We start from the raw sequence: 22,569 nt of genomic DNA, 5'->3' as shown, positions 1-22,569 counted from the left end.
GGGAAACAGAGACCACAGAGAATCCTGGCTCAGCTGAGGACTGCACACCTGGAGATTGCTCCCATCACTCACCCACACAGAAGCAAAGCTGCTTTAACTCGCCCTTCTTTGTACCAACCCTTCCCACCGTTAGACAGAAACAAGGGAACTTTAGAACTCACTTATTTCTCTTGGTTTTGATGCTCAAATCATCATTTTCATCCCCTGGACAAGAGCTAACACACTTGTCTGCTGAAAAGAAAGAAGTCATTATCAGATTTGAACGAGATAAATGGGAATACAAATTCCTCAGATTGACTTCTCTCCCCTCGTCTCTGCTGCTCAGGTATTTCCTGGCTTTCAGCCCCCACAGAGGGTTTTAAAAATAACAAGTATTTTATAAAATCCTCGGAATTGCCTTCATCCAAATGAAAGCGACAGCAATAAAGTGACCGTTTCCAGTCAGCAAAATTCCTCATTTTTCATTCATGACATGATTGCTTTAAATCTTATTATTGCTTCACCTGCTCCTCCCTCCTCCCTTCCCTTCAAAAGGCAGCTGAAGACATTCCTGCAAAGTCATTTCCGCGCTGACAGCCTGAAGGATTCACGGGAGGTAACTCCCAGCAGAGCCTCCTCCTGTCCCATTGCTCCTCCTGGGACCAGCCAGTCTCAGGGGGCTCTCCCAGGAATTCCAGCACACCTGGCAGGGCTGGGGAGATCCAGCGACCCCCGCACTCCTGAGGCTGCAGAGCAGCTCCAAGGCCAGGTCAGCCCCTGCTCCGGCCTGGACACGGGTCCTCGAGGGACGCAGAGCTTGGATTTCCAGCCACAGACAAGGGGAGCAAATCCCGAATCTGCAAACAAATCTGGATTCTGAAACCTTTTCTCTTCACCTCCACCAGCTGCAGCTCTCACCAGAACCCCAAGGGACGCAGGAGTCAGATCCCTGCAGGGCCTGCACTGGAGGGCCCCCAGCACGTGGGCTGGCAAATGTTCTGGATCCAGGGACGGGCCTCAGACTCTTGTCTGAGCGCCAAAGGGCCCAGAATATCTGGGGGAATTCCGAAAATGACACTGGTTCTCAGTAGGAATTCTACCAACCGTGTCCAGGGCCAGGCTGGACAGGGCTGGGAGCACCTGGGACAGGTGGGATTTCCCTGGGCACTGGGTGGGATTTAATGTCCCTCCCAACCCAACCAATCCATGATTTGGTGACTCCACAATGTCCATTTTGTATTAATTAGCTGGGAAATGTTCCTCAGCCCCAGCAGCCAGGCAGACCCTTGAGCAGCCAGGAGGAGACCAAAGCAGATCAATTGCTCTGGGCCCTGGAGGAGCTGTCCCTGCTCTCCACCCCATGGGATGGCCTGATGGGAGCCCCTCAGGGAAGAGCCACATCAATCTCCTGGAGCAAACACCTGGTGGAGGAGGAGTGATGGAGAAATGAGTCATTTCTCATTTATGCCCGAATTTAAAAAGCACTTGATCCTCCAGCAGAGACAACCCAGAGCATCCCGTGGATAACTTTGCTTGACTTCCTTTTTTTTTTTTTTTTTTTTTTTAAGATGTTTGATTTGGAAATTCTAATTAAATCTCAGCAGCAGCCACTCAGCTAAATAAATGTGGGAAGCATTGTTGGGAACACTCAGCTCGTTTGTGTTATTTATTTACTGGAGATTACAAGCTAAGGGAAGAGGTAACAAATAATCCCCCTCACCTCAGAGCTAATCTATACTAATTATAAACTGCTCCAACCCTGAGCATCCACAGGGCCTAATTATAGCAGGGAGGATTAAGGCTATTTAACAACAATGGAAGTCATAGCCATAAAAAAAAACCAGGAGCATGAATCAAATCTTTGTGGTAGAGATAATAAATGGAAAGGATGGAGCACAGCAAAAAATAGATTTTTTGAAGTGGCACCTCTCAGCCCTGACTTAAGACTCTTCTGTTAATTAATTACAGAGCAGGAACAATGATAGAGACCATGAACAATGACCCTCAGCTTTGTCTCTGGCCATCCCTTGGCAGGAATTCACTGAGCTTGCAGCAGATCCTGCCATTTAAAAGCTCCGTTTTTCTCCTGAAGAATGAATTTCAGCAGATAGGCTTTGGAGGAATTTCATCCACAGCTAAAGTTCTTCAAGCCATCCACAAAAAAAATGATACAGAAATGTATACACAAGCACCTGCTGTGGAAATTCATAGAGGAAAATGGAATTACAGGCTGTGCCAACAGGAGGACACAGACACAGAACCCTCCTTGGAGCTGCTTTTCTGCTGACAGACAAGCTGAACATGGCTCACGTTTATCTCCCTGCAGGCACGGGGGCTGCTGCTTCTGTGGGGTTTGCAGGGCTTCTTTGGGGTTTGCAATGGTTAATTAGAGGTTTGCAGGGGGTATTTGGGGTTTGCAATGGTTAGTTAGGGGTTTGCAATGGTTAATTAGGGGTTTGCAGGGGTTCTTTGGGGTTTGCAGGGCTTCTTTGGGGTTTGCAATGGTTAGTTAGGGTTTTGCAATGGTTAATTAGGGGTTTGCAGGGGTTCTTTGGGGTTTGCAATGGTTAATTAGAGGTTTGCAGGGGTTCTTTGGGGTTTGCAGGGGTTATTTGGGGTTTGTAGGGGTTCTTTGGGGTTTGCAGGGCTTCTTTGGGGTTTGCAATGGTTAATTAGAGGTTTGCAGCAGTTATTTGGGGTTTGCAATGGTTAATTAGAGGTTTGCAGGGGTTCATTGGGGTTTGCAGGGGTTCTTTGGGGTTTGCAATGGTTAGTTAGGGGTTTGCAGCAGTTATTTGGGGTTTGCAGGGGTTCTTTGGGGTTTGCAATGGTTAGTTAGGGGTTTGCAGCAGTTCTTTGGGGTTTGCAGGGGTTCTTTGGGGTTTGCAGAGGTTCACTGGCAGCTGCCCCCCTGGACCAAAGGCAGTGCCCATCCCTGCTGCCCGGGGGGCACAGGGCAGGTCCTGCAGCAGCCTGGCAGTGCCACCACCCCGATTCAGTTACAAATCACAGCACTCGGAAGCAATCACAAAACTCTCACTTCTTCCCCGCTGGCCTTTTCTCCCTCCCCACTGAGGGAGAAGCAGCAGTGGAGGACGGTGACTGTTCTCCCACCACCAAAAACCAGGATGCTCAAGAATCCCGAGCAGGCAGGCAAGGCCAGGAGCAGCCCCAAGGACTGCCAGGGCCGATGTCCCCCAGCCAGGGACACCCCTCCCAGCACAGCCAGAGCGGAGCCTCAGGAGCAGGGACACGGAGCGGCTCCCAGGAGCAGGGCAGCCTTTCCCCCAGAGCTCCCAGTGCCCACAGGGACTCTCAGCTGGGCTTTCCCTCTGCGGTGGGCAGAGCGAGATCAGCTTTGGGAGCAGCGAGCCACGCACCGCTCACGCACGCTGCACTGGGGCAGGGAGACACGCTGTGCCTTCCCACCAAAGCCTCATCTCCTCCAGGGAGCCGCCTGCTTCCCCACTGCCAGCCAGGAGGAGGCTCGGTCCCCCACCAGCACGCCGGGGAAAACACGGATTTTGGGCGCACGTCACTTTGCCCTCGGCCGGGAACGTCCCAGGCCACCTCGGCTCTCACAGCTCCCGCGAGCACACCCAGCCCCAGGGGCTCCCGGGGCTCAGCGAGAGGGAAAGAGGCCCGGCTTTGGTTACTTGCTGCAGCCTCCAGCTTGCGCTTGTGCGGGGGGTCCTCGAGCAGCCGCTTGATGTCCCCGCGGTGCCTCAGGTCCAGCGGCCGCTCCCACACCGACAGCTGCATGGTGGGGTTGAAGAAGAACACCCGGTCATCTCCAGTCCAGACCACACACCTGCTCCGAGCGACAAAGCAGCCTTAGAGCCTGGCCAGAGACCAGGAACGTGCCCGCAGCGGGGGCTCTGCAGCCCTGGCACCCCGGGACACCCCAGAGACACCCCGGGGACACCCTGGGGACACCCCAGGGACACCTCGGGCACACCCTGGGACACCCTGGGGACACCCAGGGACACCCAGGGACACCCAGGGACACCCCAGGCACACCCTGGGGACACCCTGGGGACACCCAGGGACACCCAGGGACACCCAGGGACACCCTGGGGACATCCTGGGGACACCCAGGGACACCCAGGGACACCCTGGGGACATCCCAGGCACACCCTGGGCACACCCTGGGCACACCCTGGGACACCCCGGGGACACCCCAGGCACACCCCGGGCACACCCCAGCCTGGCCCTGCCCTGCCAGCCCTCCCCAGCACCCCGGGCAGGGAGCTCTGTCCTCACCCACCCACGGGCACAGGAAACAGCCCTGAGAAGCAGCAGGTGGAATATTCTGCCAGGGAAGGGCAAAAGGAGCAGGTGAGGCCACAGTGCTCCCAGGAAGAGCCCCCACAGGAAAAGGCATTCCAGGTTCCGTGGCTGGGAGCAGCCAGGGGCAAGAGCCGTGGCCCTGTGTGCCCCCTGCCCGGATGCCACGGGCTGGCACGTGGCCACGGGAGCCTCACCTGCTGTGCTGGTGGGGAAAGGTGCAGCCCCGGCACCCCTGTGCCATGCCCATGGCATCACTGTGACAGTACCATGGCAACTGTGTGCCAATCCCAATGGCATCCCTGTGCCATGCCCATGGCATCCTAATGACACCCCTGTGCCATCCCTGTGCCATCCCAATGACACCCCTGTGCCATGCCTATGGCATCCTAATGACACCCCTGTGCCATCCCTGTGCCATCCCAATGACATCCCTGTGCCAATCCCAATGGCATCCCCATGGCATCCCTGTGCCATGTCCAAGGCATCCCAATGACACCCCTGTGCCATCCCTGTGCCATCCCAATGACATCCCAATGACATCCCTGTGCCATCCCAATGACATCCCTGTGCCATCCCTGTGCCATCCCAATGACATCCCTGTGCCATCCCAATGACATCCCTGTGCCATCCCAATGACATCCCAATGACATCCCTGTGCCATCCCAATGACATCCCTGTGCCATCCCTGTGCCATCCCAATGACATCCCTGTGCCATCCCAATGACATCCCTGTGCCATCCCAATGACATCCCAATGACATCCCTGTGCCATCCCAATGACATCCCTGTGCCATCCCTGTGCCATCCCAATGACATCCCTGTGCCATCCCTGTGCCATCCCAATGACATCCCTGTGCCATCCCTGTGCCATCCCAATGACATCCCTGTTCCATGCCTGTGCCATCCCTGTGCCATCCCTGTGCCATCCCTGTGCCATCCCAATGACATCCCTGTGCCAGCCCCACCATCCCAGCCAGCCCCACCTCCCCTGAGAGGTGCCCCCCACCCCAGCACCCTGCCCCCACAGTTTAGGATGGAATCCGGGGACGTTTGGGATGTGACCAAGCTGTGCTGCAGCCCCTGGGCTTGGCCAGGCAAACCTGCAGGGCAGCAGTTCAGCTCCTTGTCCTGACGTTCATTTGCAACCAGCCAAAATAATATGAAAATAACTATTGCAGCATCCTTAACAGACACCCAAACACCTGGAGATGTGCGTCCCTAAATCGACATGTAAATAAACAAACAGAATTTCCATCTCAGGCCGGCGCCTCCTGAATCCCAATGAGAGCTAAACCCCCCTGGCTGAGACACACACTCTGCTGGGAGGAAAATGCTGCTGGCTCTGAAGCAAAAACACCTGGAAGGAACAACCCCTACAATTACAAGCTCTGATGCTTAATTGTTATTAAAAGCAGGGAGTGAAGCTGGGTTTGAAAGGGTCTGATCCAGGTAAAGGACTGGAAATAGGAAAAGTGCTCCCTCACTGCAGGAGGAGGAGTTACAAGCCAGCACACCAGGTGGGGAACAGGCAAGATCCCAGAAAATTGGCTGTACAAACCCCTGGGAGTTTTGGCATCCTGGATTCGGTGACATGCACGTGATAAATATCTTTAATAACCTTTCTAAGCCATTATCTATGTAGCTCTATATAATATATAGCACACATACTACAAATACTTCAGGAATACTTCATGTTTCTTTTCAGGCACAGTGGTTTGGATCACAAACCACTGGATCTCTCACAGGAGAGGTTCTTTTTTGGAACTGGAATGATTTGGAAGAGTTATGGCACTGTGGGAAGCTCTGTTCTCCCAGAAACCCTGAACCCCTCCTGGAGAACACCACGGGGATGGGCAGGAACAGCCCAAAGCAAGGCTCCAGAAGCAGCCCAGCTCTTCCAGAAGGAAGGGGAAATCCAGGAATTCAGGTGAAGAGACAGGCTTGGCTGGCAGGGTGAGATGGGATCGCTGGCTGTGCCCAAGGCCAGGCTGGATGGGGCTTGGAGCAAAGATCCCATGGCTGTCAGCCCCTAGGTGTAAACTAAATAAACTAAACCAGGTATAAACCACCTATTCTAGGGGTAAAGGAGATGTAAATCCTTCTCTCAGCCACTCAGGCCACAAAGTGCAGAAAGGTTTGTCTGTTAAAAGTGCCACAGGCGCTCGGCCCCGCTCCTGCTGCCAGTGCTCAGGGAGTGGGGAGCACGAGCCACAGCCTGGGTCAGACACCCCGCAGCATGCAGGGCAGGCAGGGTCACCCACTGCCACCAGGGAACGGGGACAGGCAGCACCTGCCCTGAAGGTAACACCATTTCCTACAAGTGCTGCTTTTCCTCTCTGCCCCCAGCGCCAGCCGCCCTGCAGAGCCCGGGCTCCGGCTGCTGCTCCCTCCCACGCCCTCCTGTCACAGGCATTTCTTCTCTCTCCCAGGATTTTTCATAGAGCAGCACAGAGAGAAGAAAGATAAAACAATTTATATTCCTGCTCCTTGTGTTTCCCATGTGGAATGTGCTTGGAGAATTGTTTCCCTGGGGTGATTGCTTGGTTGGATTCTGGTGAGGATTGTTTGGGGCTGGTGGCCAATCCAATCCAATCCAATCCAATCCAATCCAATCCAATCCAATCCAACCCAATCCAATCCAACCCAACCCAATCCAATCCAATCCAATCCAATCCAATCCAACCCAATCCAATCCAATCCAATCCAATCCAATCCAATCCAATCCAGCCCAATCCAACCCAATCCAATCCAATCCAACCCAATCCAATCCAATCCAATCCAATCCAATCCAATCCAATCCAATCCAACCCAATCCAATCCAATCCAATCCAATCCATCCAATCCAATCCCATCCAATCCAATCCAACCCAATCCAACCCAACCCAATCCAATCCAATCCAATCCAATCCAATCCAATCCAATCCAATCCAATCCAGCCCACCTGTGGCTGCACTCTCAGAGAGGGGCACGAGTTGGGAGTGAGTTAGAGATGGGAGTTAGAACAAGTAGGTTTGTAGCTTTAGTATCTCCTTTAAACAGTATATTAATGAATTATAGCATAGTTCTAATAAAGAAATCATTCAGCCTTCTGAACTGGAGTTCAGCATTTCTTCCCCCTGGGTTCACCTGCGTTTACAATGCCCTCCCTCAGGGCAAGCTCTGCCAGAAGCTCCCGGCCGAGCTGCTGAAGCCCCTGGCAGTGCTTTGCCCCGTGGCAGCCCAGGAAGGCTCCTGGGGAAGGGGTGGCACAGGGGAAGGGCCCTGGCAGCTCCTCACCACGGGGATCCTGGCACCGGGGCCGACGCCACGGGCTTGTTCCCGCTGGAAGCGCTGTCAGCCTCACGCAGGAGCTTGAAGGAGCGATCCTGGAGACACAGAGGGATGAGTTAACAAACACAGCAGGTGCACAGAGCTGCTCCTGGGGTACCAACACCCCCTCAGCCTGCAGGGGGGCACCCCAGGGCCAGAACTGCAGCAGAGGCTTTATGGACAGCCAGCTGCCTCTGGAACAGCCCAGAGAAATGGGGATTACAGAGATGCCTCCCCGCTTAGAGCAGCAGGCACGAGAAAGCAGCCAAGCAGTTCTGGCCATGCCAGCAGCTCCCATGGCACAGCGGGTGAGGGATAACCCCGAGGGTGGCACCCAGCAGGGCAGGAACCAGCCCAGGAGCAGGGGGTGCTCCCCGGGGCCAGGGGGGGCTGTGCCAGCCCTGATCCTTCCAGCAGCTCCTCTGGGACTGCTCAGGGCCATCACCATTGCAGGAGTGACTGACTGCCTGTCCCCCAGCTGCTCCTCTGTCCCCATCACACAGCAAAAAAAAATGCCTGGAGCTGCTGGACAGAGTCTGGAGGAGGCACCAAATGGTCCCGGGGCTGGAGCCCCTCTGGAGCCAGCCTGGCACACCTGGGGGGGCTCACCTGGAGAGGAGCAGCTCCAGGGAGAGCTCAGAGCTCTGCCAGGGCCTGAAGGGGCTCCAGGAGAGCTGGAGAGGGACTGGGGACAAGGGATGGAGGGACAGGACACAGGGAATGGCTCCCACTGCCAGAGGGCAGGGCTGGATGGGAGATTGGGAATTGGGAATTGTTCCCTGGCAGGGTGGGCAGGCCCTGGCACAGGTGCCCAGAGCAGCTGGGGCTGCCCCTGGATCCCTGGCAGTGCCCAAGGCCAGGCTGGACACTGGGGCTGGAGCACCTGGGACAGTGGGAGGTGTCCCTGCCATGGCAGGGGTGGCACTGGCTGGGATTTGGGGTCCCTTCCCACCCAAAGTGCTCTGGGATTCCATGGGGACCCTGAGTGTCCCCCTGGTCCCCTGACAGTGCCAGAGCTCCTGCACAGCTCCAAGGTAAATGAAATCCATGGCTTTTTAAATTCCACAGTGGGGAAGGATCCCGAGTGCCCAGCCCAGCCCTGACCCGGATTTGTGCAGCTCAGGGGCTCCCAGGGGCTCTGGAGAGGCTCCAGGACAGACCTTGTCACTGTCACTGCCCGTGGGGACACTCTTCCTGTCCGTGTGCAGGATCAGCGTCGGGGGGCAGGCGGCTCTGCTCGACTCCTTGCCACGCTCTGGGAGGGAAGGGAGCTCTTTTAACGTGGAATAAATAAACTCACAACAGGCCAAAAGTGCTGAACAAAGCCCAGATTGCTGCCTGTAGCCCTGAGCCTCCTCCTGCCACCTCCTCGTCCTTCACTCGCAGCCCCTCGTGCCCAGGGTGCCTCTGCAGACACCCCGGTTCAGTGGGACACACTCCAGAGCTCTGCTCTGCACCTGGGCTGGTGTCCTGAGCCCCCACGGGACATCCTGCTCGGGGACACGTCCCCACCCCGCTGGGCAGGGCTGGCCTCATGGCTGAGCTCCAGGAGCTCAGGGGGTTTTCCCAGCCTGAAGCAGTCCCTGATCCTCTCTTCCCCCTGGGCACCCCCTTGTTCCCAGCCCAGGGTCCTGCAGTGCCAGGCAAGCTCTGTGGGAATCCCCAGGGAGAGCTGCATCCATTTCCAGGGGAAGCAGGGAAATACCATTTCCTGCCCTGTACAGAGGGCTGGCTCCATCCCGAAATCCCAAACCCTGACCTGTCTGCTGCCTACAGAAGGGGTGTGACAGCAGAGGGACAGCAGGAAAGGCAGGGAAAGGCAGCAGGTGTGGGACAGACCCAACGTCCCAACAAAGGAGGCTGCACGGAAGACGTTAAGAAATATGGGATTGTCTAAATTTGGGGGTTTTTATCTGCTTGTCCTCTTCAAACACGTATTTGGGGTCTGAGCCGAGGGGAGCTGGCCCATCCCTCCTGCAGCAGGGAGGACAAGGTGTGTGTGACCCCTCTGGTGTGTGACACCAGCCTGGGGGTGTCCCCAGCCCCCTCCCACGTGTCCCTGGCTGCCCCTGGATCCCTGGAGTGTCCCAGGCCGGGCTGGACCTTGGGGCTTGGAGCACCTGGCACAGGGAAAGGGGATGGGATGGGGTGGGATTGCAGCCCAGAGCACTCTGGATTCCGTGGGGCAGATTCTCCTCGAAATGCTACTCCAATTGTTTCGGAATTCCTCAGGGTACAGAATAGGCCCCCATTTGACTCTGCTTCCCTCGGAATATCTCAGAATAATAAAACATTAAATCCATGGCATTTTGCTCAGAAGATGGCTTTATGGGAGCAAAAAAAGGAAGATTTACAAACCAGAGCCATTAATTTCCACATTAAAGGAGCCAGGCGCAGTTTGCTGCTGATACACATCAAAAAGGGATCGAGATTCATCTTCCTTCCCTGCATATCTGGAAATTGGGAATCAAAGCCTTCCCAGGCACTTTGGTCCTCTGGACACAGGGAGGTGACAGCCGGTGTCAGTGCCTCCTCCTGCCTGGCTGCTGGCAGGGAAGGACAGCCCTCAGCGAGGCTGGCACAGAGGGGTGGCACAGGGCCACTGCCAGGGGACCAGCAGTGCCCCAGGGAGCACGAGCCATGGCCAGAGGTGACGCTGGTACTGTTACAGCCAGCACTGATTTGAGAAGCAGCCATGGACTCCGTCCATGGGAAATCCAGGATGGATTTCATCCCAGAGGCACGTGGGCTCGGGAGACGGGAAACAGTCCCTGGCTTTGGAATCTCTGATACAAACCATGGGTTGGGAGGGACCCTAAATCCCACCCAGTGCCACCCTGCCATGGCAGGGACACCTCCCACTGTCCCAGGTGCTCCAGCCCCAGTGTCCAGCCTGGCCTTGGGCACTGCCAGGGATCCAGGGGCAGCCACAGCTGCTCTGGGAATTCACCCTGTGCCAGGGCTGCCCACCCTGCCAGCCAGGAATACACCGATGTCAGCTGCAGATTGGAGCTGCAAGAGGAGCAGAGCCCAAGCTCTGGAGCTCAGCTCTGTGCAAAGGCACGACCAGCCCAGAGCAGTGGCCTCGGCCGTTCTCAGTGGGGTGAGGCTCGGAGCAGGGAGTGCTGCTGTGGGCACAGAGCTCCTGCTCCTGAGCCTGCCCTGCTCCCGAGGGGACACTGCTGCAGCAGCCAGGCAGCCTCTGCTCCCTCCGGGGACATCTCCCTCTGCTTTTCCTCCTGGGACATCTCCCTCTGCTTTTCCTCCTGGGAATTCTCCCTCTGCTTTTCCTCCTCCGACATCTCCCTCCGCTTTTCCTCCTGGGAATTCTCCCTCTCTTTTTCTTTCCTAGGACATCTCCCTCTCCTTTTCCTTTCTGGGAATCTCCCTCTCCTTTTCCTCCTGGGAATCTCCCTCTGCTTTTCCTCCTGGGAATTCTCCCTCTGCTTTTCCTCCTCCGACATCTCCCTCTCCTTTCCCTCCTGGGACATCTCCCTCTGCTTTTCCTCCTGGGACATCTCCCTCTGCTTTTCCTCCTGGGAATTCTCCCTCTGCTTTTCCTCCTCCGACATCTCCCTCTCCTTTTCCTCCTGGGAATTCTCTCTCTCCTTTTCTTTCCTGGGACATCTCCCTCTGCTTTTCCCTCCTGGGAATTCTCCCTCTCTTTTTCTTTCCTAGGACATCTCCCTCTCCTTTTCCTTTCTGGGAATCTCCCTCTCCTTTTCCTCCTGGGAATCTCCCTCTCCTTTTCCCTCCTGGGAATTCTCCCTCTGCTTTTCCTCCTCCGACATCTCCCTCTCCTTTTCCCTCCTGGGACATCTCCCTCTCCTTTCCCTCCTGGGACATCTCCCTCTCCTTTCTCTCCTGGAACATCTCCCTCTCCTTTTCCCTCCCAGGAAAGCTCCCTCTCCTTTTCCTCCTGGGACATCTCCCTCTCCTTTCTCTCCTGGGAACTTCCCTCTCCTTTCCCTCCCGGGAAAGCTCCCTCCCAGCACAGCCCAGGTCCCAGGGATTCCCCTGAGTGCTGCAGCCACGGTGAGCTCCTGCAGCAGCAGCTCCTCGGGCATTCCCGTGTGGAACACGCTGCCACAGCGTTCTGGGCAGTCAGCACGTAGAAAAGAAGATGGGAATAAAAAAAGAAAAAAAAAAAAAAAAAAAAGAAGAAGAAGAAAAACCAAACAACCAATAAAATAAAATAACAAAGGGAAGCCCTGGAGCCTGTGCACAGCAGGAGCCATTCAGTTTTACACCTGCCCTTGAACGCTGAGTGTTTGCCCGCAGTGCAAGGGAAAGGGGAAAATAATCCCAGGTTGTTCCTCCCTCCCCAGGCTCAGGGATGCCCCGGGGCAGGAGCAGCCGGCCCTGGAGCGGGGCTGGCTGTGCCAGGGAGGAGCCCCAGGCCCCCCTGCTTCCCAAGGGGCACTGCCAGTGCCTCCCCCACCCCTGGAGACCTGCCCTCCTCTGCCCACGCTGGGAGCGACCAGCAGAGGTGTTCACCGGGCACTCCTTCACCCTGCGCTCCTTAATTAACCTCTGCCCCCATCCTAAGTGCACAAACGGAGCTGCAGCCTGGCACTGAAGCCATCGTGAGACGCTTCCATCTCTTTTTTTCACCCCAAAGTCAGCAGCACAACCAGCACTGGTGAGCTCTGCGCGGCTGCTGCAGGAAGAGAGGAGATAAAGGCTCCTGATTAAAGAGGCTTCTCCCAGGCTCCAGGCAGCACGGGGACATGAATAATTCACAGCATGGCAAGGAAAGGTGAAGCAGCAAAACTGCCTTGGGTATGGCACAGAGGATGTTGGGTGTGATCACAAACATCTCCTTAAAAAGCAGAATTAGAGAGGGAGGGGAAGAGGGAAGATGGATTCATGCCATGAGGAGCTGTGGACAAGGCATAGTCAAAAATTTTTTTTGTAAGAGGCCAAACCTCCATTAATCTCAAGAAAGTTTAACAGTTTGACTCTTAAGTGCTCCCAAGAACCGGATTTATTAAGTACACACATCCCACACTGTGGGTTCCTCCTCCCCCAGAACCTCCCCAGGCCAGCTCCGTCTGTCCCCACAACCTCATGGCTCTGGTGTTCAGATCAGCCTAAATCCTTCCCTGACTGATCCCCAGCTCCTCCTCTGCTGGCTCTTACTCTATCCAAGTGTGGGATCCCAGCTCTGGTGCCACCAGCCGGGTCCTGCCCCAATCCAGGGACACAGCTCCTGCCTGCCCGGGCTGGTTTCCCTTTAACTCTGCTTCTTTGCTGCTCTGAGCACTCCTGCTGTGCCCTCCAAGTGCTGCTTTCCCCTCTCAGAACCAATCTCGAGCTGAGCTTTTCTCCTTCCTGCAGCCAGCAGTGCCCACCGTGGCTGTTACTGCTCAGGGGATCTGGAATGGGAACAGGAGAACAGCCCACGGAATTCTGTGTGGGTGTGCAGAGAACAGCCCACGGAATTCTGTGTGGGTGTGCAGAGAACAGCTCACACCAATTCTGTGTGGGTGTGCAGAGAACAGCCCACGGAATTCTGTGTGGGTGTGGAGAGAACAGCCCACAGGAATTCTGTGTGGGTGTGCAGAGAACAGCCCACGGAATTCTGTGTGGGTGTGGAGAGAACAGCCCACAGGAATTCTGTGTGGGTGTGCAGAGAACAGCCCACGGAATTCTGTGTGGGTGTGGAGAGAACAGCCCACAGGAATTCTGTGTGGGTGTGGAGAGAACAGCCCACAGGAATTCTGTGTGGGTGTGCAGAGAACAGCCCACGGAATTCTGTGTGGGTGTGGAGAGAACAGCCCACAGGAATTCTGTGTGGGTATGCAGAGAACAGCCCACAGGAATTCTGTGTGGGTATGCAGAGAACAGCCCACAGGAATTCTGTGCTGGTGTGCAGAGAACAGCCCACGGAATTCTGTGTGGGTGTGGAGAGAACAGCCCACAGGAATTCTGTGTGGGTGTGCAGAGAACAGCCCACGGAATTCTGTGTGGGTGTGGAGAGAACAGCCCACGGAATTCTGTGTGGGTGTGGAGAGAACAGCCCACAGGAATTCTGTGTGGGTGTGGAGAGAACAGCCCACACCAATTCTGTGTGGGTGTGCAGAGAACAGCCCACGGAATTCTGTGTGGGTGTGGAGAGAACAGCCCACGGAATTCTGTGTGGGTGTGCAGAGAACAGCCCACAGGAATTCTGTGTGGGTGTGCAGAGAACAGCTCACACCAATTTTGTGTGGGTGTGGAGAGAACAGCCCACACCAATTCTGTGTGGGTGTGCAGAGAACAGCCCACGGAATTCTGTGTGGGTGTGCAGAGAACAGCCCACAGGAATTCTGTGCTGGTGTGCAGAGAACAGCCCACGGAATTCTGTGCTGGTGTGGAGAGAACAGCCCACACGAATTCTGCGTGGGTGTGCAGAGAACAGCTCACACCAATTCTGTGTGGGTGTGGAGAGAACAGCCCACACCAATTCTGTGCTGGTGTGGAGAGAACAGCCCACACCAATTCTGTGCTGGTGTGGAGAGAACAGCCCACACCAATTCTGTGTGGGTGTGCAGAGAACAGCCCACACGAATTGTGTGTGGGTGTGGAGTTCAAGGACAGCTCACTCCATGGCTGGATTTCCCAGCACACAGCCACCCTGCCCAAGAGCTGCTCTTTGCCACTGCCCTGGAAATCATGGAACCACAGCCTTGTTTGGCTTGGGAGGGACCCTAAAGCCCATCCAGTCCCACCCTCCCAGGCTGTTCCAAGTCCTGTCCAACCTGGCCCTGGACCTTGCAGGGCTGGGGCAGCCACAGCTTCCCTGGGGCGGAGGGTCAGGTAGGTTATGTCTGGGCTGATCCCTGGAATCTCCTGATAAACACCTTTCTTCCCCAGAACAGCTCTGGGAGGTGCCCTGAGGGCCCCGTGGTGCCCACAAGGTGACGGTGGCAGCCCCTCCTTGGCTGAGTGGCCCCAGGTCAGGCAGGGAAGCAGCAGTGCAGCCCTGTGGGAGTCCAGGACATCCCTGTGGCTGCCCTGGCTGGCTCCAGACCCTGGCAGGGGGCTCACAGACCCTGGCACAAAGTCAAAAACACCTGTGGCTTCCATTTCAGCCCGTGGGAAAAGCTGCCAACTCTGTGTGAGGAATTACAAACCACAGGGGTTTGAGCAGTGTGGTAGTTGAATTAATACAGGGTGAAAAAGTGGAATTTTGGGGTTTTTAGAATGGGCTTCAGGGAGTACAAGATGGAGGGATTTGGGCGTGTCCTGACCTTCTTCTCCTTCTCCTTGCCCTCCATGTCTCGCTGTGCTGGTGACACTTTTCTGTTGGTTTCAGGCACAGACACACTGTCCAACACCAATGACAGACATTGGCACGTTATTGTAACCATGGCACACGGAGTTTTTGGTATAAAATGTGAACACTGCCCTGAGGGCAGACAGAATGCCATGGCCGAGCTGCTGGACAGAGCTCAGCAGGGCAGAGAGAGAATGTTCTAGAGAAGGGAAAATGAACAACCTTGAGAGGCCGACCCTGCACGTTCAGACTCCTCCTTTGGCTGTGGGGCTGGGAAATGAGGACTTTTACACTCTTGGGGTCATCCTGACACCCAGAGCCTGAGATAGAAACCCCAGCAGATGTGGGGGTCCCACCCCTGCAGGACGGGGCACAGCCTGGCTGCCAGGACACAGCCCACGCCACTCCAGCCCCGGGGACAGCACCCACCTGCTCGTGCCTGCTCCAGCAGGTTGGTGGCCACGAGGGTGACGGCGGGCGCGGACACGGCGGTGACACGGGTGACCTGTGCTGGCACCAGCGGCCCCACGGCAGCGTCCAGCCTGGAGGCAGAACCTGAGAGCAGAGCATAAGGGAGGAGTGGGATTTTCCCTGGTAAAGAACAGTCCCCTTCAAGACCCCCAGCGTTTTTGCCCAGCTCTTGGCACTCGAGGCCATGGGCAGCGGTGGGCACGGTGGGGGATCTCAGGGAGCTTTTCCAAGCCCAGTGATTCAGTGAATTCATCTGCTGAGCACATGTCCTGCCCCCACTGCAGGGTTAAAGCAAGGTTCGTGTTCAGCTCGATTCCTGGCCACGATGCCCATGGATTTGCAGCCAATAAACAGTGCCAGAAATTTAAAATTGATGAAAATGTGGCCCTCAAAGTCAGAATTTGCCAGGATAGATCAATGCCCTCCCAGCAGGTCACAGCAAGATCAGTGTTCTCATTTTAAATAACACTCCTCTGGTTTCCACTGGTACCCATCACAACTTCTTGGTGTCCCACTCTGTCCATGGGAAATTATTTTGCCAATACTTTAAAAGTGCAGCTTTCTCCAGGGATGCAGAGTCTGCTCGGACAAGGCCCAGAGCAGAAACTCCCTGATTTGCTCCTGTGCATTATTCATGAGCAATCAGTAACCCAGGGCTGCTGCTTGAACCAGGCCAGTTCAACCAGGCTCCCCAGTCCTGCAGAGTAATTCCTGCCCTCTGCCACATCTGAGGTCAAACCTGGAGCGTTCGTTTCCAATTAACTGGGTTAATTGAAAACTGGTTTTCAGAAGCTGAGCCACACAAGAGCCACCCAGCCCCATCTCCTGGCAGGGTAAATCCAGGAGTGCCAGCAGCAGTCCCATGTCCCATTTCCCAGCCAGCACTGTCAGTGCCATTTGCTGTGCACCACATCCCTGCTTTAAGGCAGACTGGGAATAACACAATTCCCAACAGGATTTCCTGTCCCTTCCTTTCACCAGCTTACTCGTGGGCTATCAAACAGCTCCCGTCCCAGCTTCTGCACATTCTGGAATAACATGGATCATTTCTGAAACCTTCAGGCTGTTATAAAGGCCCACTCACACACCCTGAACGCTCTCATGGGTCTGTGTGCCTACAATTCCAGGTGCCACAGCACAATATTCCAAGGCAGAACATGGAATCCCAGCCTGCTGTGGGGCTGGAAGGGACCTCAAAGCCCACCCAGTGCCACCCCTGCCATGGCAGGGACGCCTTCCCCTGTCCCAGGTGCTCCAAGCCCCATCCTTGGGTTCTGTGAATTCTCTGCACCCAAAACTGGAATAATTTCCATAAGTTGCATAATTATCCCCTGCAATTCCAGCCAGCACTGGAGACGAGCTCTGCTCATTCCCCACCTCGGCTCCTGCCGCCTGCTCAAACGTGACTTGCCATTATATAATTTCAGCTGCTTCTTTATGTTGATTTATTATCCAATCCAGGAACAATATCAGTGCATCTTTTGATGTGATGGAAGCAATTATCCCACGGCTTCCATCCGCACCAGAGTCAAGTATATATAAATATATATTTATATACACATATATATGCATTTCATACATGCAGATCGAGTTCAACTGCTTATTTTAATTATAACTGCTGCTCACCAAATAAGCTGGAATGATTTAAGGCAGTCTTAACCTTTAAGGAATAAATATTTATGCTTTGGAGCTCTTTGTGCTTATGAAGAGCAGCCTTTGCAATGGATGGCTTTGGAATACAAATACAGCCTGGATGGAGCTAAATGTCAGGGTGCAATATCAGCCCCTGCTCTGAACTGAACATAACCTGGGCTGGAATTACACCTGAGCGTGAACCCGCACGCCCAGGGCTTTATGATTAAATTTAGGCCAATTTTACTCTCAAACAATCCTGAGGAGGGGGAGGGAGGAGGAAAGCGTTGTTCCCTGTGAAGCTTCGGGTGCTTGCAGAGCCAGGGCGGGCTGATGAGCCAGCGGTGCCTCCGGAGAACTTCTGCCCGTTCCTGAGATCACCTGAGCCATTTCCCAGCCTCTCCCACACACAGCCACCCCCACTCCCACTGCAACAGGGACAGAGGGGCCAAAGGCAGGAGGGGAAGGGAGGGAAATGTGAGGATCCACTGCTCTGATCCGTGTGCCTGATGATGGATCCCAGAGGGGACATCTGGGCTGCTGAGGCTCCAGGGCTGGACTGAGTTCCAGGCAGGAAAGTGTGTGAGATGTGGTGCTGGGCACTTCCCCAGCCCCGTGGGATGTGAGGAGTGCCTGGAATTGGCAGCTCTGTGTCTGGGGAGCTCCAGGAGCCAGCATCCCCTGCCTGGTGCTGCGGGGAAACCACAGCTCCTCATCAACACCACCGGCAGCATTTCCCACTGAACTGATCCCTGCTGCTCTGCATGGGAGCTGGGATGGAGAGGAGAGGAGAGGAGAGGGAGAGGAGAGGAGAGGAGAGGAGAGGAGAGGAGAGGAGAGGAGAGGAGAGGAGAGGAGAGGAGAGGAGAGGAGAGGAGAGGAGAGGAGAGGAGAGGAGAGGAGAGGAGAGGAGAGGAGAGGAGAGGAGAGGAGAGGAGAGGAGAGGAGAGGAGAGGAGAGGAGAGGAGAGGAGAGGAGAGGAGAGGAGAGGAGAGGAGAGGAGAGGAGAGGAGAGGAGAGGAGAGGAGAGGAGAGGAGAGGAGAGGAGAGGAGAGGAGAGGAGAGGAGAGGAGAGGAGAGGAGAGGAGAGGAGAGGAGAGGAGAGGAGAGGAGAGGAGAGGAGAGGAGAGGAGAGGAGAGGAGAGGAGAGGAGAGGAGAGGAGAGGAGAGGAGAGGAGAGGAGAGGAGAGGAGAGGAGAGGAGAGGAGAGGAGAGGAGAGGAAAGGAAAGGAAAGGAAGGAAAGGAAAGGAAAGGAAAGGAAAGGAAAGGAAAGGAAAGGAAAGGAAAGGAAAAGGAAAGGAAAGGAAAGGAAAGGAAAGGAAGGAAAGGAAAGGAAAGGAAAGGAAAGGAAAGGAAGGAAAGGAAAGGAAAGGAAAGGAAAGGAAGGAAAGGAAAGGAAAGGAAAGGAAAGGAAAGGAAAGGAAAGGAAAGGAAAGGAAAGAAAGGAAAGGAAAGGAAAGGAAAGGAAAGGAAAGGAAAGGAAAGGAAAGGAAAGGAAAGGAAAGGAAAGGAAAGGAAAGGAAAGGAAGGAAAGGAAAGGAAAGGAAAGGAAAGGAAAGGAAAGGAAAGGAAAGGAAAGGAAAGGAAAGGAAAGGAAAGGAAGAAGCTCAGGCAGAGGCATGAGCACAAAGCCCCTGGCTGAGCTGAGCCAGGCCAGCAGAAGGCCCAGCCTGGCCTGAGGGACATTCCGAGCAGAGCAGAGCAGGGTGGGCTGCAGGGTGGGCTGGGGAAGGGAATCAGGGTAAAGCCATATCTCATGCAGTTCTGGCACTACTGGAACATCACCAGGGAGGAATTGGCCCATCCCCAGCCCCTCGGTGGGGGACAGCAGCACCAGCTGGCATCAGCAAATCTCAGAGTCACTACATGTTGCCCTGACTTTTAAAAGTGTGAAGTTTTCTTTTATAGTTCTTTTGAAAGTTTTAAAGTTCTCATAAAACTCCTTCAGCCTTCTGATAATGTTTACACATTTGAGAGTCAGAGTTCCCACACAATTTCATGTAGAAATAGAACAGTTTATATATTTCTCTGTAGGTGGAGAGAAATGATTGATTGATCTTTAGCAAAGTGGTAATTCCATCCTCCAATCCACGGTCACCTTTGGAATTCTATAACCACCAGATGTTTGAATAAAGCTGGCTCTTTTTCCCTTTTGAACTTCCCAAGGTTCTGTGTGCTCTTTTCGTGTCCAATAGTGACGACTGTGGTTGGAAAGGACCTTCAAGACCATCAAGTCCAGCCAGCAGCACCATGGCCACCATTAAACCCAGGTGCCACATCCACTCTGAAATCCCTCCAGAGATGCAGATTCCACCATGCCCTGTGCCAGTGCTTTACAACCCCTTCCACGAAAAAAAAACCTCCCCCAATTTCTGAGCTGAACCTCCCCTGCCCCTTGAGAGGAGCCCCCAGGAGTCCTCCTGGTGCCTCCCAACTGTCCCCAGGCACAGGGAGGAGGAGTTTGTGACATCCTGGGACCTTACCAGGCAGCCGAATGGCAAGGAGCAGTGAAATCAGTAATTGTGCCTGACAGGCAGGCCCAGAAATGCACCCAGACATTTTTATTAGTGCTGCTGTCACCTCCTGACCCCAGAAGGTGCTGCAGATCAGGGCCCGGGGACTTGCTTCATTTAGAAGCACAGTCCATCCTGATGAGATAATTTGGGGCAGTCCTGCCTATCCGCAAAGGACAAGAGAAGTCTCTTTGCTTGAAAAAAAAAAAAAGGAAGAATTGAGCAGCAATTAAAAAAAAAATCGACTTTTTCCCAAGCAGGCAGCATCCTTCAGCTCCGTGCAGCCCCTCAGCTCTGCTCCCCCTTCCCCTCAAGGACACCCCACACTCCTCCTCAAGGCAGTTCTTGCTGGGTAAACACGAGGCTGCCCAGGAGCCACCTCTGAGAAATTTGCCTTCCTTCCCCTGTTCCTCTGCAAGGCCCAGACAGGTTCATTAAAAACATTCAGCACTTTCTGAATCTGATTATGCCCTTCCCTCTGCCTCAGACCTGGGAACGTGTGGTGTTTCCTGAGCAGCAGCTGCCCTTGGCTGCCTGCACAGGGGCTGCTGGGGAGGACAGCCTGGCACAGCTGGCACAGCTGGCACAGCTGGCACAGCTGGCACAGGGCTCAGCACAGCTGCTCTGCCCCACTGCCACCCCACACTCAGCCCCAGGGTGAGCTGGTGCTCCCTGGGTGCTGGAGAGAGCCCCAGCAGTGCTTTGGGAGCCCAAACCCACCCAAATGTGGCTGGGAATGGCCATCCCTGCTTGCCCCTTCTGCTGGGAGCCAGCCCGGGGGCTCGCAGGGCACTGGGGGTGGATGGGCAGGGCTCTGTCCCACCTGGGCATGCCAACAGTCCAGGCTGGGAGCAGAAACAGCAAACCCGAGAGCGAGGGGCACACGGGGCCGGGCTGGGAGAGGGGCACAGACCAGGCACAGCCAGCACTTACAGCACAGAGCCCCGGGGTGCCAGGCTGCCGTGGGCTGGAGGGACCCAAAATCCCCTCCAGTGCCAGCCAGGGACACCTCCCACTGTCCCAGGTGCTCCCAGTGCCCAGCCTGGGACCCACAGAGCCCCTGGGCCACTTCCATCAGCAGCGAGGAAAAAGGAGGAGAATTTTATAACTCAAGAATTTTCTGGTCTCCCACCCAGTCAGAAACGAGCCTGGAAACGTCGGCAGCATCGCGGGTTTGGGCAGAATGACCCCAAATCTTTGCCCTCCTCCGTCCGTCCGTCCTGTGCTTTACGTTTGTCCGGGTTTTCCCGTTCTCAAAGTGAAAAACGGACATGGAAATCTCTGCTGAAGAGATTTCCTCTCCTGCTGCCCTGGAAAGTGACAAAAAGAATCCCTTCGTGACCTGGGGTGGAGCAGGGGAGAGCAGCAGCGAGCTGGAAGGTGAGGGGTGACAGCAGCCCAGATGTTTGGCCCTGGCAAGGCAGAGCAGGGCTGGCACAGCCTGGCACCAGCACAGGGGACTCGAGGCCACCACCAGGACTGGGAGAAGTAGGATTTTGGCACAGAAATGCTTTGGGTTTTTTTGGTTTTTTTTTTTTAGTTTAAAATTGATGGTGTAGAAGCCAAGTCACCCCACTGGATTCCATCAGGTGAATAAATTGCCCTGGGAGGAGGTCAGAAAATTAGTGAAGGGTCTTCTGCCTCTGGTGAAATGAAAACTAAAAGCACGAGGCACAGAACTAGAGCTGGAGAGAGACTCATGCAGAGATAAATCAGTGCACAGCAGAACAAAACTATGGAGAGACATCACGGGTCTGTTCCGTGGGATTCTTCCCACCCTGGCAGTGCCCCAGGCCGGGCTGGACAGGGCTGGAGCAGCTGGGACAGCGGGAGGTGTCCCTGCCGTGGCACTGGCTGGGATTTCAGCTCATCCCAACCCATCCCATGAGTGTGGACCTCCTGCTGGCTCCCAGCCCGACCCTGCAGCCTCCCCAGCAGAGCAGGAGCTGCACTTTTTGTTTCTGCAGGATCGTTTGGAGCTCTCATTTCAATCTGCAGGGCCATAACCACTTCAGGAGCTGGTGAGTGCTGGAGTAAATTGCTTATTGGAGCGGGAAGGGAAGATGGGAGATAGGAAGTCAGCAAGAATTCCTGGAAATCTGCAGAGTCAGGGCTAAGTGGCAATGAGCACCTTCTGCAATGAGCTGTGCTGGGGAACATTTCCCTCCCTGCTTTCCCCTCCTTTAACAACCTGGTTTCTTGCAATTTCCACCAAATGAGCAGCGAAAGGAGGGAAGGCTTCAAAAGCAAAGTGAAATCAGAACAAATCAAAGCCCCCTAAAAGCTGGAGTGTCACATTCAGCCATTTCTTACAGTCCTGTCCTGTGCTGTTGGTGTTTTGAGATGTCACCTGTAAAAACCAGCCAGGGAAACGCTCCTGCCCCGAGGGAGGGGGACGCTGCAGGGGGTGGGACAGGATAACCAAAAAAAAAACCCAAATTATTCCATGATTCCATGAGAGTGACAGCACCAGCAGAGCCCCACAGCCCAAACCTGCAGGGTTTAGGGGCATGAAATATCCCCCAAAGCCCTGTGGAGTGCCCTGCTCCTCTCTGCCAGGGATAACCCCGGGAAGCCAGGGCTCTGATCACCCTCCAAAGCCCTGCTGCAGCTTTTGGGAAACCTGGGGACTCCCAGTTTAAAAATTCCTCAGGGGAATCATTTCAGACAGGGTTCATCATCCCCCTTTCTTCTCTTCTGGGGGGAATGGTTGCTCAAGGTTGTTCCCATCCCAACAAACGCCTTGCCCAGCCCTGACCTCCTCTGGTGCTGCCCTGGTGATCCCAGGCAGGAATTCTCCCCTTTGTGCCATATCCCAACATTGGCTTTAACAGGGAAAAAAAAAGAAGTTCAAACAGAAACAAGAAGTCTGTGAGCAGCAGAAGCTAACAGGAAGCATTTCCCTACTTTTAATGAGATTTCTCATCACAAGAGCTGCAAGAGCAGGGCTCACCATGACGGAATTGAAGCCGACACGTTTAATAACAAAAATAGCAGGATTGTTAAACCCCATTCAAGCCTTGCTTAGAAAAGCAAATGATGCAAATCCTCGCAGGCTCAGCTCGTGTCCCTGGGTGACTGCTGAGCTGAGCCCTGCTCCAGACCCTGCTGGGC

At 54.9% G+C, this 22,569-nt stretch overlaps 1 protein-coding gene across 1 annotated transcript in view; it reads right to left on the bottom strand.

Moving 5' to 3' along the window:
* TCERG1L (transcription elongation regulator 1 like) overlaps positions 1-22,569 on the bottom strand; it is a 60,182-nt gene that overhangs the window by 10,546 nt on the left and 27,067 nt on the right. Inside the window, exons 5-9 of the mRNA XM_053949693.1 lie at positions 15,268-15,393; positions 8,738-8,832; positions 7,545-7,633; positions 3,636-3,790; positions 162-231 (exon numbers count right to left, since the gene is read on the bottom strand). Coding sequence (XP_053805668.1) covers positions 162-231; positions 3,636-3,790; positions 7,545-7,633; positions 8,738-8,832; positions 15,268-15,393 — 535 coding nt within the window. The remainder of the gene's footprint in view (positions 1-161; positions 232-3,635; positions 3,791-7,544; positions 7,634-8,737; positions 8,833-15,267; positions 15,394-22,569) is intronic.

The sequence above is a fragment of the Vidua chalybeata genome, chromosome 8 (assembly GCF_026979565.1).
Source record: "Vidua chalybeata isolate OUT-0048 chromosome 8, bVidCha1 merged haplotype, whole genome shotgun sequence".
NCBI lineage: Eukaryota > Metazoa > Chordata > Aves > Passeriformes > Viduidae > Vidua > Vidua chalybeata.
The sequence above is the reverse complement of the archived record's forward strand: the minus strand, read 5'-3'. Positions and strand labels throughout refer to the sequence as shown.